We start from the raw sequence: 18778 nt of genomic DNA on the forward strand, positions 1-18778 counted from the left end.
ATTTGTTCAAAATATTAGATACGAACGGTAATGAATGACAATAATAACTTTGCACCATCTATTTTGTGGTCATTGTGTGAAATTGTCGGGTTTTGTTTTGGGCCTCGGTATTTTTCTGAGGGAGCGGGAGCTACCGCTCCCTCGGAAAAAAATACCTCAGCCAAAAACAAAACCCTCCGATTTCACACAATGACCTCAAAATAGATGGTGCAAAGTTATTATTGTCTAAGTAGGTGGGATGAAAATTCTAACATTTTGACCTTTCGTATTGAAGAACACACACAAAATAGGTCTTTTTAGAATCAAACATTTATCTTCAATATGAAAGGTCAAAATTTTCAATTGATCGTCGGCTTTTCATCCCAGCTACATACACTTTAAGTACATATCATTAGATTTACAAAGTTTACTTCGAGGACTGTTAATTATATATCAAAAACTTGTCATAAAATTTGTTCTCATGTCCCACAAAAGTACTGTCGAACCACTCATACCAGCTTCCTATTTAAATGTTAGTTTTCACATATCACATTCCCCCCTCAGTATGTGTGCATATTTTAATACAATTTCACTCCCAACAAGTAATACACTAATTCACATTTATCTAGAACTGCCCATCGTTTTAATTTTTGCAGGGTATGTTAATTTATTTTTATACATTACATTACAATATGAGGGGTATCACCCTCAGAAAATGTTACAGTATCATCATATTTGACTTTTGACATAAATATTTTCAATTTTGAATCTTAAAAAAAGTGTCACAAAAATATGGACCAGAATAACAGTGAAACTGTATTATACATGTAGTAGGAATTCCAACTGAATGAACACAGCTTTCAACAGCTGTACTCTATCAAACCACGATTGTATATCACATATAATTTTCAAACTACAATGCGAACGCACATCCTTGGATACAATGCTAACCAATCACAAGTGCGTTGGCATGGTTGGATTCAATTTCGCGTTACTCACGCACAGTCGCACATGCTGGCGTACATCGCGCAGTGTACACAAAAAACGTCACTATTGAAAGCTGCGTTCATTCAATTGGAATTCCTACTATAGGTGTGAATTTCACAATAGAGAGCTTGCGATTACCAAACCTACGTTTCAAACGCCTCACGCATCTATTCAAAATCCTGTCACATGAGAGTAATTTTTAATAGATGCACAGGCATTTGATTTGAAACTTACAGGCATTTGAAATGTACATTTGGTAATCACAAGCTCTCTAATATTGAATAATATATTCAGCACTTTCACAAGCAAGTGGCCTTTAAATGGCATGGAGCCACTTCAGTTCTCTGCAATCGAAAACAATCTATTTCTAACAGATTTTCAAGGCTCATTTCTCACACTATCTAAAAACCTTGAAAGTCTCTCTTTGCCTGTACATGTGTACATATATATTCGAATCCACAAATCAGACGTCTCGGTTATCTCAATCTCGATGTAATTTTGTCGGTGAAGGTGCTGCAAAGAAGTTTGGTTAACCCCAGCTTAAACTGCTACATCTGTTTGTCATGATCTTGTGCATCAACAAAGCCCTGTTAATTTCAGAACGGAGATAAAGGAAATTGTAAGGATAAAGGTATACAAAAATTAACCAAACTTGATCTAGACCGAGACTCCTCACTGTGAGTCCTTTCTTTATTTTGCATATTGATCAAATTTTTACATAACATGGTACACACTCATAGAAATGATTTGTTCACCTTGTTGGCGCAATTCAAAAGGAGTAAGTTTGGACAACTCAAAAATAGTGTAAAAGTTGCCAAAACAAAATTCATTTTAGTTATCCGAACTTAAAAAATGCTGAAAAAGCTCAAAAAGTTACGTCAACTAATCAACTTTGTTGGCATTACTTAAAAAGTTGATGTAAGTCGTTGTGTCAACTTTTTAAGTAATGCCAACTTCTGAATTCAAGTTCAGGGAACTTAGAAAATAAACAAGGTTCAAAGAACCAATTAGTTGAGTTATTGTAACTCAACATGTAAGTTGATGTAACTCGTTCATATTAAGTTACTGGTACTTTTCCAATTTGGTACTTTGTTAATTCACATAATTTGATCATTTTCTGCATAATTAGCAGTATTCAAATATTTATTTTTGTAATCAGTGCAAACTTTTGTATCACACCTCTAGAAATTATGCTAACCTAGTTTCATTTTCTGAGTTGTAACAACTCAATAAAGTAAGTGCAAATGAGTGCGACCAACATAATGATATCGAGTCAGCGTTACTCAAAATTGTACGCGTTGGCATTACTCGAAAAGTTGACGCAACAACTTACATCAACTTACTGAGTAATGCCAACGAACAATTTCTATGAGTGCATGTAGAACAATTTCACCACACATAACGTATGCTTTCCAGTGTCTGCACTACCAAATCTCTTTACATTACTCAGTTAATTTATGCGTATTCTACAAAGCTTTTTTATGATAAAAACAAATGGCCAATACATTTATTTAATTATTCACTCTAGATCTGATTATTTCCCACCTATCAGTTAGCTTGTCAAACTAGCTCTGACTATTCTACAAGACTTCTTTCTTTTGACTGTATGTTTTTATACCACTTAACACTGTATCATCTTGGAAACGCCGTTTAACATACAGTGTATGCGTGGTTTACTTCACGAAGGTAGCTAAAGCTGCCCTCACGAAGTAAACCATGTGAACACGCCAGACGAATCGTTTTCAAACGGTGATGAACAAATGTGAAACATGATTGCATCCCATGATAATAGTCACATGAAATGTTGTTACTCAAAACATGAAAAATGCTCAAAACTTCAAAAACGTGTGCTACAATGGAAAATATGAAGTGATTTAATGATATGCTATTGCCAATTATATGGGTTTCTCCAGGGTTATCTGAGCGGATTCTCTGAAGGGCAGAGTGATTTAATGATATGCTAATTATACAGGTATCTCCGGGCATATCTGAAATTTGTATACCTTAACGTTGATTAACTGAAGGGCAGAGTAATAATATGCCAATTATTACAGGTGTCTCTCTAATTCGGTAAAGGTGAGTGAAGCTACCAAAAGAGAGGCCTACAAATCTTTTGTTGCGCGTACTGCTAGCGCGTGCGAGTATTCCGCACTGCGTCTACGCATACAACGCGATACATACTCGTACCTCTATGATCGTGTTACGTGTTATTAATACGCATGATGACGTGGGGTCGTCTACCGTCTGATAGACGACACCCAAAATCATGCGATTGTCCAATCAGATTATGTGTCTACGTAATAGACCACTCCCACTGACTAAGAATTTGAAATATTAGTTTGTTTTCTAAATTACAGACAACTGAAGTGGCTCAAGGCCATAAAGAGGCCATTCCTCACCAATATTACTTGGCGACGGGTATGTGGTGACCACTTCCGTGAATACCAATGGACTAGTAATAAGGCTTACATAAAACCAAATGCCATACCAACATGCAGTAAGTATAACATTTATAACAATATAAAATTCAGAAGGGTTGCTTCAAGTTTGGTTTCAATACGGTTGGAACTGTTGACAAGACCACATTTTAACAAGAAGCCCAATAAATTGTTGACACGTAGATGCACAAATGATTTTTGTTACAACCTGGACACATTTAACAACAATATACCCTAATGGTCACTCACTTCTCAATCATGAATTACTCAATCTAAATGTCTTGCGCTAACACTGATTTTATACCTAATGGAAAGAACAGATTACGGGAACGGGGTAAAATAAATAAAAAAACATGGAAACGGAAAATCGAAAGCTAAGCAGCGAAATTGTTTTTTTAAATAGAATGAAACAAAATTGGCCCATATGTATAAGAAACTAAAAAGAAAGGAAGAAAGCTAAAAAGAAAAGGTTGAGGTCAGGTTTAAATACATAAAATCTACCTCTTCAATGGGTCTACCTGTTCAATAATTCCTCCTGTTTGAGTGAACGCTCCCATTTACTCATCTAGCTAGTTATACTAAATATTCTTACCAAACCAATGTTGTGCAAAAAGATTTAAGTTGATTCTCTTTTTATCAACAGATATTGATTCCAGTAAGCATCCAACCAACAACAATGATCATGGACAGGAAGGTATGGTAGCAATAAGTACTGTAGGGTTACTTTATTTAATTTCATTTAATTCTTTCCCATGATTGATACTGAATGTGTGTGTTTTTTTTTTCTTTTGTGGCTTGTATGAAGTTGGCTTTAAGACGTAATTGAGGGTTATTGAAAAAGTATGACTGCCTCATTATATGTGACAAAGTACAATACACATTACAATGACCGGTTGTGCCACGTGTTAAGCGTTTGAATATTTTTGGCTGGTACTGCACGCCATATTTGGACATTGCATGATTCTGCACTGGTGTTATTAGTTGTAGTTTTATCCAATGTTATGCATTATAGGCCTATAGATCTAAGTTTAGCCTTTTTTGATCCACAGATATTGATTCCAGCCAGCATCCAATTAACCACCATGATCATGGAATAGAAGGTATGTTGGTAATCAGTAATTCTAACCTTTTTTAATCTAAAAAAAAATTTGCTGCCTTTGGCGGCGACAAAAACTTCTTTCCCTGACCCCAACTTCCTACCCCCCTCAGTATCAAATGTGCGTCCCTTAGTTAAATTCTTTCAATCAAAATTTCACTCCTCTGCTAATGATGACAAGTGAAAATCAAAGTCATACTGCATTAGGCCAAATAAAAAGAAACGTTTCAAGTCCCCTCCCGCTTCCTTTTTGGAGGTTTCTTTAATTCATATTTTTATATTTTGAAATTCAGTTATAACTTTTTAAACATTATGTCTAGGAAGCTGAGATACAAGAAACAATTTGGAAGGTTTTGAGATCATTAGAGGGGGCCTACCCTTCAGAGCAACAAATAAAAAGAGGCCTCCTCCTTTTTGCAGGCATTATTGTGCACGCTAAAATAGCTCTAAATATGGGTATTTATATATCGATTCTGCGACACAAAATAAAAAGGCCCCTCCTCCTCCTTTTTTTCAAAAACCTGGACGTGAAACATGTTTTTTATTTTACTTGGACTTTATCAATATGGAACTACACCTTTATCTTGACAATTCATTTGCTCACCCTATTCCTTTTAAAGGAATTTTTATTTAATCTAAAATCTAATTAAAAAAACAAACAATTTCCCTCCGTATATCAACATTTCCAGGGAATAAGCTTCCAAATTCAACTTTTCGAGCCAAGTTCTTCAAGTTTGAGTGATTGCTCCCATTTACTCAGCTAGCAGGTTCTTGCACAGGCATCCCACTAATTTGGTACAATAAGTGCACAAAAACTGCAAAGAAGCAATAATCAGTATACATATTAATAGTTGCAAGAATTTTGCTTTTTGAATCATTTGGATGGAAATTTATGTTTTGATTCTTTTTCAGATACATCTAACACACATAACTTGCAGTACCCACCGCATCCACCACCATCCTATGAAGAGGCTCTGAAATTGCTGAAATTGAGGAAATGTGACGGTAAGAAAGTAATAACGTTTAGGCTTATCATTTAAGTTGCGTAACATTTTGGGAATATAACTAAATGAAATATTCATGTTTCAGAAACACCTAAAACTTTCAAGAATCTTTCTTGCATCCAGGCACCATCTATCGACAAATTTCTAAAATTGAGGAATTTGGGCAAATAAATTACCGCTACAAGCATATAAAAACAAGTACTATTGTAAGACCCAAAGAGCTTTTAACAGACATAGAGTGGCAATAGATTATGTAATGCTTTGTTCGTTTGATGCCGATTAAAGGTAGCTAGGGGACATTCTACGCCATTAATTCATTTTGACTCTAGTACCGTATGGATGTTTTATTTACAGATCTTGAAATCCAGCCAGCCACCTACACAAATCAAGATCATGATGCTTATTGCAAAATGGAAGGAGTACAGGAAGGAGCAAATGAAGTTAAAGGTCAATATCTATAATAAATTACCGAGTTGCAAAACTTTTCGTGATAAAAACTTGAACGGTGGTGATGCAACTGCAAATTTCACTTTTGCAAACCTAATCATTCACTGAGTTACGCTGCATATTCACCTCATTTTTTCAATCTTAGTGATTCAAGTCTAAAAATGAGCAAAAATACCTTTAAAAATCTTTTTCAACTTCAAGGCATTCATCAGTTGATAGCCTTGGCACCCTTCTTTCTCTAAAATTGGAGTGGCCATGAAAATGGGTGCAGCCAAAAATTAAAATCTGATGCCTGATGGGCAAATGGGCAAAAGAAACTGGTGAAAAATCTTTAAGTACATATCCATAACATCACTATAGAAATAATGACTGCATTATCACTTTCTGAACAAGTTCAGGTCAGACAATAAACACAATTGCTAAATATATAATTCATATGAAAACAATATCAAATGTTATGCATATAGATCTAAGATTAGCCTTATTTTGATTCACAGATTCCAGCCAGCATCCAATAAACCACCATCATGACCATGATCATGGAATAGAAGGTATGTTAGTTATCAGTAATTCTCCTGATCTTTTTGATTCTTAAAACTGATAAAAAATTCAAAATATTACAAAAAATAAAAATCATATCTAATAAATGTGTAAGTTTACCCTCTTTGATATGTGATTCATATTATGTTTTCCTACTCATACAGGCGAGTATCACAATAATTTTGGTACAAATGTCTAAAATAGAAGGAGACTGATTACATACTTTGGTAGGCATTAATTCATTTTGACTCTAGTATGGATGTTTTATTTACAGATCTTGAAATCCAGCCAGCCACCTACACAAATCAAGATCATGATGGTTATTGCAAAATGGAAGGAGTACAGGAAGGAGCAAATGAAGTTAAAGGTCAATATTACTTTGAAAAGGGGACATGTGATCAAAACCAAACACACCCAAACAAGATGTTAGCTAGAGATCCCTCTTTTGAACAGGCAACAGGACTCAAATTTCAGGGAGCCCATCATGGCCCTTGCCTGTCCCTTTTCAGTTTTAGACTTGATGCCCCCAAATCTTTTTCAACTTCAATGCATTCATTCATCAGTTGATAGCCTTGCTGCTAGTAGAAATAATGACTGCATTATCACTTTCTGAACAAGTTCAGGCCAAACAATAAACAAAATTGCTAAATATATAATTCATATGAAAACAATATCAAATGTTATGCATATAGATCTAAGATTAGCCTTATTTTGATTCACAGATTCCAGCCAGCATCCAATAAACCACCATCATGACCATGATCATGGAATAGAAGGTATGTTAGTTATCAGTAATTCTTCTGATCTTTTTGATTCTTAAAACTGATAAAAAATTCAAAATATTACAAAAAATAAAAATCATATCCAATAAATGTGTAAGTTTACCCTCTTTGATATGTGATTCATATTATGTTTTCCTACTCATACAGGCGAGTATCACAATAATTTTGGTACAAATGTCTAAAATAGAAGGAGACTGATTACATACTTTGGTAGGCATTAATTCATTTTGACTCTAGTATGGATGATTTATTTCAACAGATCTTGAAATCCAGTCAGCCACCTACATAAATCAAGATCATGATGCTTATTGCCAAAAGGATGAAGGAGAACAGGAAGGAGCAAATGAAGTTGAAGGTCAATATTATTACTCAGTATTCAAGAACAATCACTCCCTAACAATCAGCGTTTTTCTATTGGAGTAAAAAGCCGGCTTTTATCCGGTTTGGGGGGTTAAAGATTACCAGTAGAAAATGCAGTCCTCCGGTATTTGGCCGCGAATGCCAGCTAAATTTTCTCCGCTGTTTCGCCGGCATTTATCCTTCTAAAACAAGGATTTTTTCCGGAGAGGAGAGCCAACTTTTGTCAATAGAAAACCACAGCCTCCGTATTCCGGTTCGCCACAGTGCAGTGCAGTACTGTACAAAAACTCGGTTTAATCACGATGTGTGGGGATGACAACCGGCAAATATGCAAATGACATCAGCGGCATCAGGTATTTACCAGGTATTTTAGCGCAGTAGAAAATCACGGTGAGCAGGAATATTCCGGTTTAATCTCTAACGGGAAAGATTCTTTATTATACCGTATGTTCAATAGAAAAACGCCGATTCTGTTAGCTAAAATTCTGTCTTTTGGACCGGCAAATTTCAAAAGTAGACGGATTGAAAAATCCTCAATCCCCCTTTTTTGATTAGGCAGTTTTGCTTCACACAATTTATTTATATATATGAATTCAGTCAAAACCCACAATTACCAAAAACTTTTACCTGTAATTTTAAACAAAATTTGTTGATTTTGCCCCCCCGAAATTAAATTTGCCCCTTCAATGCCCCCCTGAAAAAAATTCCTGGCGCCGCCACTGAATGGGGCACAATGAAGGACAACCTGATGATGGCTTGTACAGGAGCAGTCAAACAAAGAACATCCACTCATCAGCCAGGATGTCTCAAAACTAACAACTTCTGACTTTACGCTCTGGTAATGGCGTATCAGTTTGTATATTATGATTGTTTGCAATGCCATGAGTCACGCCACTCAGCTACAAGTCACATGACAGTATTAAACCAGCAAAATGTAACAAATTAGCAAACTGAAGGACAGGGGTAATGCACAAGGTGCTCATCCAAACTATAAAAAACTAGTAATTTAGTATATAAACCGATGGATTTTGACTGTAGTATGAATGTATTATTTACAGATCTTGAAAGCCAGCCAGCCACCTACATAAATGAAGATGAAGATCAAGATGCTCATTGCAAAATTGATGATGGAGTACAGGAAGGAGCAAATGCAAACAAAGTTAAAGGTCAATATTATTACTTTGAAAGATGACTTATCACACATCACACCCAAACAAGGTGTTGATGCCTTTGCAATTATTATTAACTAGATTTCGCGGTTCTCGGTTTGGGTGGTTCTTGTGAATGTGATAGGCCTATCTCTAATTACCTAACACCGTTACCCATAATACTTGTCCTGACCTTTCAAACTACTACGATATACGTCTCTCACAACTTAATCAACTCTGTTTTGCAGCTGTGGCGCTTCACTTCGGTACCCATAATCTGAAAACCCATCGTTCGCCTCTTTCAAGCCCTGTGTCCTGCTACCACATTGGAGGACCCAAAAATACCCCGAGATTCTAGTAGTATCTGGATGTGGGCCGTCAATTCAATCGGGAGAAATGTGAACGCAAACGGGTTATATAGGCCTTACCATAACTGATGATTTTTATGTTAATCATGTCTTGAAAATAGACCTATATTGGTCCGAAGAGATGCACCTGTCACACTGTCCGATGCGCGATGCGGTACTCTGCGCACACCCCCGTTGATACTCCGCGGTAGCACACCGCGAGCACGCGATTTCGCACCGCGCGTACGCGATAACGCACCGCGCGAACGCGATAGCGCGCGGACAGAGGTACGGACGGACACGCCATAATTAGTATTAAGACTAGGCGGTACCAGTATTTCCAGATTCTCCGCTCTTGGCTGTCATGTTTATTGGCTTTTGCAGATCTCTAAATCAGGGTGTGTCCTTTGGCTGGGATCACTGTCCTCACAGTTGAGCTCAATTGCAGCTTTTTGCAATTTGACCCGACTTTCGCTCAAAATTTGAAATTTGACCTGACTTTTGACCATGGATGACCTAACAAACACAAATCTGAGCTTCCTTGGCCAAAGTTACACCCACCCACCAAGTTTGAGCGCCATGAGCAATTTGTATGTTTTTTGATCCATGACCTCTCAACCGGAGGTCTGACAAAAAGGTCGCTGTGGAAACTTTTGTTTGTTAGTCCAAGGTCCACCCACCCACCACATTTGAGCTCCATGGGGGCAATTTGAAATTGTTATCTTTTTTGACCTGATCTCTTAACCATAGGTCTGAAGAAAAGGTCACAGTTAGTCAAGGTCCACCCATGACACACCCACCAAGTTTGAGCAACATAGGGGAAATTTGAAATTTTAACTTTTTGACCTACAGATGACCTCTTCACTGTAGGTCTGACAAAAAGGTCACCGTGGAAACTTTTGTTAGTTCAAGGTCCGCCCACCCACCAAGTTTGAGCTTCATATGGACAATTTGAAAAATTATAAACGTGTTCTTCCTCATACCAAGCTGCACCACCCCTCTAAGTTTGAGTAACATTAGACCCCTAGTCTCCGCGAAAATAGGCGGACAGACAGACACACACACACACGATGCACATAATATATAGATAATTTAATAAAATATTGTCCCAAATGGGGTAAATAGGCAAATTTCAAGATGGTCTGCCAAAAAATGCTCCCCACCGCTTGTTAATGTGGCTAAAGACATTGTTCGCTCCTTCTCGGCCTCCCAAAAAATACTTGGCCCTCCACAACAAGTAGTTAAAACGCTTGAAGTTTCCTTAAAGTTTCAGACAATAAATTACTAAATATTCATATGAAAACAATATCAAATGTTATGCATTATCTGAAGATTACCCTTATTTTGATTCACAGATTCCAGCCAGCATCCAATAAACCAACACGATAATCGAATTGAAGAGAGAAAAAGAGAAGAGAGGGGAAAGAGAAGAAAAAAAGTAAAATTCTTAGTGCCAGGTAAATTGCACGAACAGCACATATATCAAGTAGTATTTTGTAGTACCTGGTACTGTTGGGGTTAATTATAGATTAAGCCCAAGCCCAAATGGCCCTAAGATTGGGTTGATTACTCAATTGTAAATAGGCCTGTAATTATTTTAGGCAGCCCTCAACCCAAAAGCTGTTTTTGTCACACCCACTTATAACTTTTAAAATTTAGGCATAGGCCTACATGAAATGTTAATTTTTTACAGATTCATTGATAATTATTTTTACTGTTTCTTAAAAGAATGCCTGGTCGGGGCAGTTTGAACATGCAGTTTTTGGACTTTTACCCCCCCCAATGCAGGTGACATTAAACAATGGTTGATGTTTTGAATGATTATAAAGATACATACTGTTTGTATTGCAAGATTTGTTGGCCCAGGTTGTCAGTTCACAGGGTTTTTACATTGTTCCTATCTGTAAATTTCGTTTCTGCATGACCACTCATCAACACGACCTGGATTAGAACACATTTAGTAGGAATTAGAAAAAATTTTATGAAAACAAGAATCACATCTGTTGTATCTAAAGGGCTGCCTTGCATGATTTTCTATTATTGTCATCAAATTACATGTATGACGACAAGTATACATGTATGATGATCACAATATTAGAATCTCATGTCCATTCATAAAAGAGAAGCATGCCGAAATATCAAACAATTATGGAATACAACAATAATAATCACACAAGGCAGCCTTTTGAGATACACCAGAGTCAACAGTATGCGATGGAGCCTCTTTTTCTATCACCCTAAACAAAACATTTGCAAGCAAGGTAAACTTTTTGCATTATCATTTAGAGCACATCAAAGACTAGGGAAGGTTTTCTCAATTTTTCAAAAACTTGTTATAAACAAAAATATACACCATTATGTGCAATTTTTAGCTTCAAAGTGACAAAATTTCTTATTTCACATTTAATTAATGTTATAAAACAGAAGAGGAAGAAGAATTTGAAGATGAAGAGGAACACTCAACTGAAACAGTTTCAGGTCAGTATTTTCTCTGTATGAGTGACATACTTGAAAGAGGTTATCCACTTTACTCATGTGTGACTTCTAACAAAAGGCGCTGATTCCCATAGTATTCCTCATTTAGACCAGGTCAATGCATGACCTCGAGAGTAACCTGCATGACTTTGGCGGGCTATTTTGAACAGTCATGGTTGCACATACAGGCACTTCTTTTGAAAGTCATAAACAAGGAATAGCAGTTGCTGATAGGATATGCAGCTTATAGAACACAGATAACTCCTATTGTGTGGTTTGTAATAAAAGTGACCGACTCTTCAGCAACACTAAGGACACCACCCACCCAACAACCCTTCACAGAGCATTAGGGATTATAGTCAGTAGTTAAACACTGTTGTACAAGGGTTAAAATAGGCAGGCTACATCTACATGCCTTGTTTCAGGCCCATGGGTTGCGTATTTAATGCGTAACTGTAGCCTACTAAGGGCGCACACCACCAATATAGCCTCCCATTGAACTAGAACAGATTTTTTCCCAAAACTGAATCCTGGTTAAAAAGCTCTCACTTTCTGTTAATACATAATAACTTGTACTTACTCTCATTAAATAAACAGATACAATAGACCACAAGTGTTACTGCAAACCTCAACCAGCAACAAATAGTTCCCCAATAGGTAAGTATTGTAGATGTTTGCGAAGTTGCAAGAAAGGGATACCTGTAACACAAAAACATAACTTCATTGTTAAAACAATTTTTATATGATGAAAAAAATCCTTGGTATAAGGCCCTTCATAATTGATTCTTAATTTCCTGTTTCATGGTTGAAAACAAGGGATGAGGTGATTTAATTATCTATTATTTTCTTTATTTTAAAACAAGTGGTCGCATCCTACATCAAGATGTTTTGACTAGGAACATGCGCAGTAAGATCTAAGATTTTATAGAGTTAGGGTTAATTAAAAAACAAACTTGAAAAAAAAACCCATCTAGCTCTTAATTGAACCTTTGTGGATGTGCGTATCAAGATGGTGATCGATTCCTGGTTCTCTGGCTTAATTCTGTGTAAACTTATTTTATTATTTTAGTTTGTGCATGGGGGTGTAAGAGGAACAATAAAATAGCAATTTGATATGGTATTAATCACCACAGATGTCACTTGTTCATTGATTCTTCCGGATTTGATCACTCACATTTACTCGCTAGTTTTGTACAATAAGTGCACAAAAACAGCACAGAAGCAATAATCATTTGCTAAAAATTAATATGAATTTGCAAGAATTTGGTTTTTGAATCATTAATAACACTTGTGTCAATTCTTTTTCAGATACACCTAACACACATATTTTGCAGTACCCACCACACCCACCACCATCCTATGGAGATGCTCTGAAATTGGGGAAATGTGATGGTAAGATTTTGATAATGCAAGGAAGACACAAGCCTATTGAGGGCACTACACATAGAGACATGTGGGAGAACTAGAACTATGAAGTTTGCACCTGAGAATGTATTTGGAAAACGTTTCTATAAAAATAACTATTTCATTTCTTGGTAGAAGTGATAATGAAAGCAAAATGTTCATATGACGAAGACTCATGAAAGATAGGACTGATAATGGTGAAGAGGGAAGATCATCCATACGTGATGAATTTGATGTCGAGGTCACAAGATCTCATATCATTTTATTTAGAATCAATCATTTCTGTGAAATGGTGAATGAAAAGAAATATTTTATCATTGCCGGTAAACACGGTAAAGAAGCAACATTATGCATTGTTGCACGCCGTATTTGATTAAAAATTCGGCACCCTGACTTCCTATTATAATGATGGTGTCATACTTTCTGCCGCTTGCCGCGTGATGCTTCATCATGCCACATGCGGCACACCACTCCAAAATCGTATTTTGTTCTGATATGTCCGAGTTGATTTGAATTCAACTCCAAGCGGCAAAGCGGTGGAGTGATCGATATATCGGCTTGCCGCTGGCTAACCGCTAGCGTTTTTGGTGCGGCTGCGCAGTGAAGTAAAATCATCTTCAAAGCGGCAAGTGGCAGGAAAGTATGAAACCAGCATAAGTTGATGATCGTGTGTCCTTACTATCCAGGGCCTAGATTTCAACTTGGTTTGCGAGAATCAAAAACCATCAGTCACTCTATGATACAATAAGGGTAGTTGATTCTCGCAGCCAAGTTTTACGAGAATCGATTCTGTGATTCTCGTCGAAATTGAGGCCCTGCTATTGCAACTAGAACAAGAGAGAAAGGAATAAATATTGGTTACTGTTACCTACCTTTGCCCCAAATCCTTGAAATGGCCAATAACACAGGTCAACTTTCATCACACCATTGGTAAAAAAATTGTTAGGGATGCTACTCTGTTGTCAATGAATTAGTGTCCCCAGGGATCTTCATACATACGACTTTGTGGCCCAACTTTGTGGCCCATCTGCACCTATCTGCTTTTTAACAACTGTAATGCCACTTTCCTGCAAACAAATGAATAAAATTAAAGTACTTTAGGCAAATAATCTATATGTTCTATGTTAATCTTCAGATGATGTGCCAATACTCTATTCCACACCATCTGTAGCAGATGTCCATGGATATGAAGGTCGTTTACCTGGTAAGTTACATTACAATAGAAAAAGAAAAATCTTGAGACTTGATAATCTGCTCATGCTTCTCACCTTGCCAGTGATGAAGGCAAGTATTTGCAGAAACTCACTGCTTCAATCTATTCCAGCTCCAGACCTTCAGTGACACCTCAGTGATTTCCCTGGGCCTTAGGATGCATTGAAATTGTCTTTAAAAAGGACAACACCACAGCAAAGATGAAGATGTGTTCTATATTTTTGTGACCTGCTCCAATAAAATGAGTATAGAGCCTCCCCAGCAAGGTCTTGCCAGCCATATGTCTGCCCGTGTATATTTAATGGATTTTACAGATGTGATAGCTCTAAAACAGATGATTTTAAGGGTATATAAACTTGGGACAAATTCAAAGTGACATGTCAAATCAGGATATATTTTAACCCAGTGACCCTTCCATCAGTGTTGTAGTCAAGACCTCTATGTCCGAGACCGAGACCTGCCCGTCCGAGATCGAGACCGAGACTAAACCTTCCGAGACCAAGACCACCCCTTCCGAGACCTCTAAGTTCCGAGACCAAGACCGAGACCGAGACCTTGGTTTAATCCCCTGGGATACTCAAGTTTGGTTTGGGTAGGGGTGTGCCGCTGATAATTTGAAAGGGAACCCATCATTGTACCAACTGTTCAAGAAATTTGGACCTGCAGTTAACACTTTTTGTCTTAATTTTTACAATTTTTTCTCCAAATTTTGGGAAAATTTCAAAAATGTTGGCGATAGTGGAGGCAAAGTTAGGCTAGTGTGTGAAGGGCCAGAAACACCAGTGCGCGAAGCACTCAAAATTGAGCAATTTTACCATATTTGGGCCCAAAACACACTTGTTTTACGTGCTGAAAAGAAGATGCACACTGCACAGGGCAACTATTTGTTCATCTATTTTGCTTTTGTGGAGAATGTTCCCTTGCAAAAGTTAAGTGGGATCCTCGCTTCCACCACCTGCCCACCTATGTTTAATCATGAACTGAAATTGGAAGCTCACATCCGAACAAGCTCACTTATGATTCATTTATAACTTTTTATAACTTTATAATATGATTTCTGTATCTTTATTCTTAACAATTTCTTCAACATTCATTGAAATTTAGGGTAAGGAATAAATGATGAACAACAACAGAAAATCATTTCTTTTTCTTCAGGTCTCGACAGGTCTCGAACAAAAAAACGTTCGAGACCGAGACTTTTGAGGTCCGAGACCGAGACTTTTGAGTTCCGAGACCGAGACCTTGACATCCGAGACCGAGACACTACAAAAAAGGTCTCGAGATGGTCTCGAGACCGAGACCTGGTCTCGAGACCTACAACACTGCCTTCCATGGATATAGACAAATTGTTTCATATTTGAGGGTCAACTTTTGGTATAGATTGGACCGGTAGTTTCTGATTTCTGGCTTAGACACTGAGCCAGGGTATTGTTGCGAACCCATTATTTTGTGGTGTGAACTCCATCAGCCGAAATGATCCCATCTGCGTACACACCAGCGTAAGTGCGGCGAGCTCTAAAGGACATCCTCAGACGTGGTGTCCACGAAGCAGGAATCTCTGAGGTCTGGACTTCACACCAGACTCTGGTGGGTTAAACACTTCCCTCTTCCCTAGATTTAATTAAACCATCATCAGAGATTGGCACTCCATCCTACTTTCAGGCTAGGAATAGCTGGTATGAGTGGCGTAAACCAGCATGCCAAGTCAATTAAATTTAGTGTCATAAAAATTAAATTAATGATGTAAGACAAATCTTATATAGGCCATATAATCATGCATAATTATTATTAAACATGATCTAACAGGATCATAACAGTATTCTGATAGGGTGCGATGCAATTAAAAATTTATGTTAGTTATAAGGTGCTATGCATCACGCTTGCTTGACGCAGAGGTGTCTGGGGATGTGCACTACACTGTGCATTAACAATACACATTGAAGTTTTGAGCCTGATCTATTGCTTTTTTCATTTTTCTTTTCACCCCACAGGTTACAGACCAATTATTGTTAAATGTATAAAAGCACCTGATCCAAAAATAGAAGAGAAACTCAACACTCTGAAAAAGGAAAACAGAAAACTGAAAAAAAAATTAGCACAACGAATCAGGAGGAGTAAATTAAGGGAAGCTAAATTAAAGGGAAAAGTAAATGAATTAATTAAACAGATCAAGAAACTTACAGTCAATTTAAAAGATCCAACACCAAATGAAATTGTTAATCATGTCAGTAAATATTTGAAAGGGTCTTCCTTTACGTTTTTCAAATTACAAATAACGCAAAACAAAAAAAAGAAAAATGGCCGAAGATATACATATTTAGACAAAATTTTCTCAATTACTTTGTACTATCAATCCCCCAAGTGTTACAGATTTTTACGTAAGTCTTTTATACTTCCCAATAAGCGCACCATTTCTAATTGGTTAAAAGATGTACAATTTAAAGCAGGATTTAACGAAGATATTTTTGATGTGTTAAGGGAGAAGGTTGAGAAGATGAAGCAGGAGGAGAGAGTTTGTTGTTTGTTATTAGATGAGGTAAGTTTGAAGGAGGGGTTGTCGTATGATAGAGCTGAAGATGGAGTAGAAGGTGTTGAAGATTTTGGTATGTTGGGCAAGACGAAGACGATAGCGAATCATGGTTTAGTATTTATGGTGAGAGGTTTGTATACTAACTGGAAGCAACCACTTTGTTATTTTTTATGTAGAGACTGTACTTCCGGAGCAAAATTAGCAGAACTAATCAAACTAGAGTGTATAAAAAGATTATTTGAAATAGGATTAATAGTAAAATCATGCATATGTGATCAAGGTACCAATAATCGAGTCATGTTTGAGGAATTCAAGATAACTGATGAAAAGCCTTTTATTACTATGAGCATGTTTGAGCACGTCAAAGAAGAAAACCCTTTATATACTATGTACAAAGAAAAGATTTATTTTTTATATGATCCCCCACATTTGCTAAAAAATATTAGAAATAATTTACATAATCATGACATACAATTTGGGGACAAAATTGCAAAATGGTCCCATATTGAGAGTTTTTACTTGAAGGAGAAAGAACGTGGGCACATGGGTTACAAGGCAGCATTTAAGCTCACGGATAAACATATATACTTGCCTGCCTTCTCTAGAATGAGCGTGAAGCGTGCTGCCCAAGTTCTTTCTCATTCAGTAGCCTCTGGTATAAGCAGTCATGTAGCTTTAGGAGATCTTCCTGCAGAGGCAATTCATACAGCAGAATTCTGCGAAAGAATGGATCAATTATTTAATTCATTCAATAGTCAATCAAAAAGAGCACCATTAGATAAAAAATGGAAAAATGCGTGTTCATCAAAATCAAATCATGTTAACTTTTGGAAAGAACAAATAGACTGGTTGAAATCATGGCAGATCGATTCAAATAAAATTCAATGTGTTAAGGGGTGGGTTTTATCAATGTTTTCTACTATTCAATTATGGGAGGATTTAAAGAATAATTTTAATTTCAAATATATGTTAACGAGACGACTTAATCAGGATCCTTTGGAAAATTTATTTTCGGTATTACGGCAAAAGGGAGGGTGTAATGATAATCCACAATGTAATCAATTCCGCCACTGTTTAAAGGCATCAATCATCGATACAATTCTAAAACCGCATGGACAAAACTGTGAACCCGATCATGACAGGATATTAACAGAATTTCTAACACTTACAAAACGCAAAACACATACATCCAATACAACAACTCCTACAAGTTCTACATCCACATGTACACCAACTTCATCAATAACGACACCAAGATCACTGCCCGAAGAAAATGTTCTCGTGTATGTATGTGGATGGCTGTGCTTCAAAATTTTGCAAAATCACAAATGTAAATCATGTTCCAATTTTATGATTAATAGACAACCAGATCTTGATGATCCCCGTTTAATGTTTTCGTACTTCAAATCATGTGATGTAAAAGACCGTAATTTTGGATACCTTAAGATACCAACCGTACCAATGATTGAATTTATTTCAAATTGTGAAGATATTTTTGCACATCAATTTCAATTATGTTACCATGCAAGAGGTCTTAAAGCCAAAATTATAGATCAGATAAGTAAGAAAACAGCAAGCAATTTAGCATGGCAATCAATATGTAAAAAAACAATGAATGACATGTTGGATTTATTTGTGCGGATGAGGATTTTTTATGCATTGAAATTTTTTAATAGGAAACTTAGGAGCAGTAAAAGAAAAAATCGTAAATACATGAAAGTCAGTCACCTGTAAATTATTTTTATACTTTTGTAATGAAAATGGGATAGGCCTACACATGTAGCTGTACATCTGAAACTTTTGTTGAAATGCATGAAAGACTTGAAAGTGTAAACAGCATAATGAAAAATAATTCAGGCCATATGTGTATGTTTCTTATGGAGCCTGTAGGTCTCTTACACTGTATTACAGCAACCAAATTTTTAATATAGTTAATTAATTACATGTTTTATACTGCATTTTATACTCATTTTTATACTAGTTTTTGAAAAAATACTATTATGGTTGGTATCTTTAGAGATTTCATAGT

At 36.6% G+C, this 18778-nt stretch overlaps 1 protein-coding gene across 1 annotated transcript; it reads left to right on the top strand.

The window, feature by feature from the left end:
• Positions 1 to 2821: 2821 nt before the first annotated feature.
• LOC140138228 (uncharacterized) lies at positions 2822 to 18125 on the top strand. Its single transcript, XM_072160143.1, has 12 exons — positions 2822 to 2835; positions 3324 to 3463; positions 4048 to 4098; positions 5413 to 5505; positions 6449 to 6502; positions 7214 to 7267; positions 11553 to 11606; positions 12201 to 12260; positions 12912 to 12995; positions 14143 to 14211; positions 16211 to 17568; positions 18111 to 18125. Exons 1-12 carry the CDS (start codon positions 2822 to 2824, stop codon positions 18123 to 18125), a joined length of 2046 nt encoding a protein of 681 aa, XP_072016244.1.
• Positions 18126 to 18778: the final 653 nt, after the last annotated feature.

This window comes from Amphiura filiformis, chromosome 17 (assembly GCF_039555335.1).
Source record: "Amphiura filiformis chromosome 17, Afil_fr2py, whole genome shotgun sequence".
NCBI lineage: Eukaryota > Metazoa > Echinodermata > Ophiuroidea > Amphilepidida > Amphiuridae > Amphiura > Amphiura filiformis.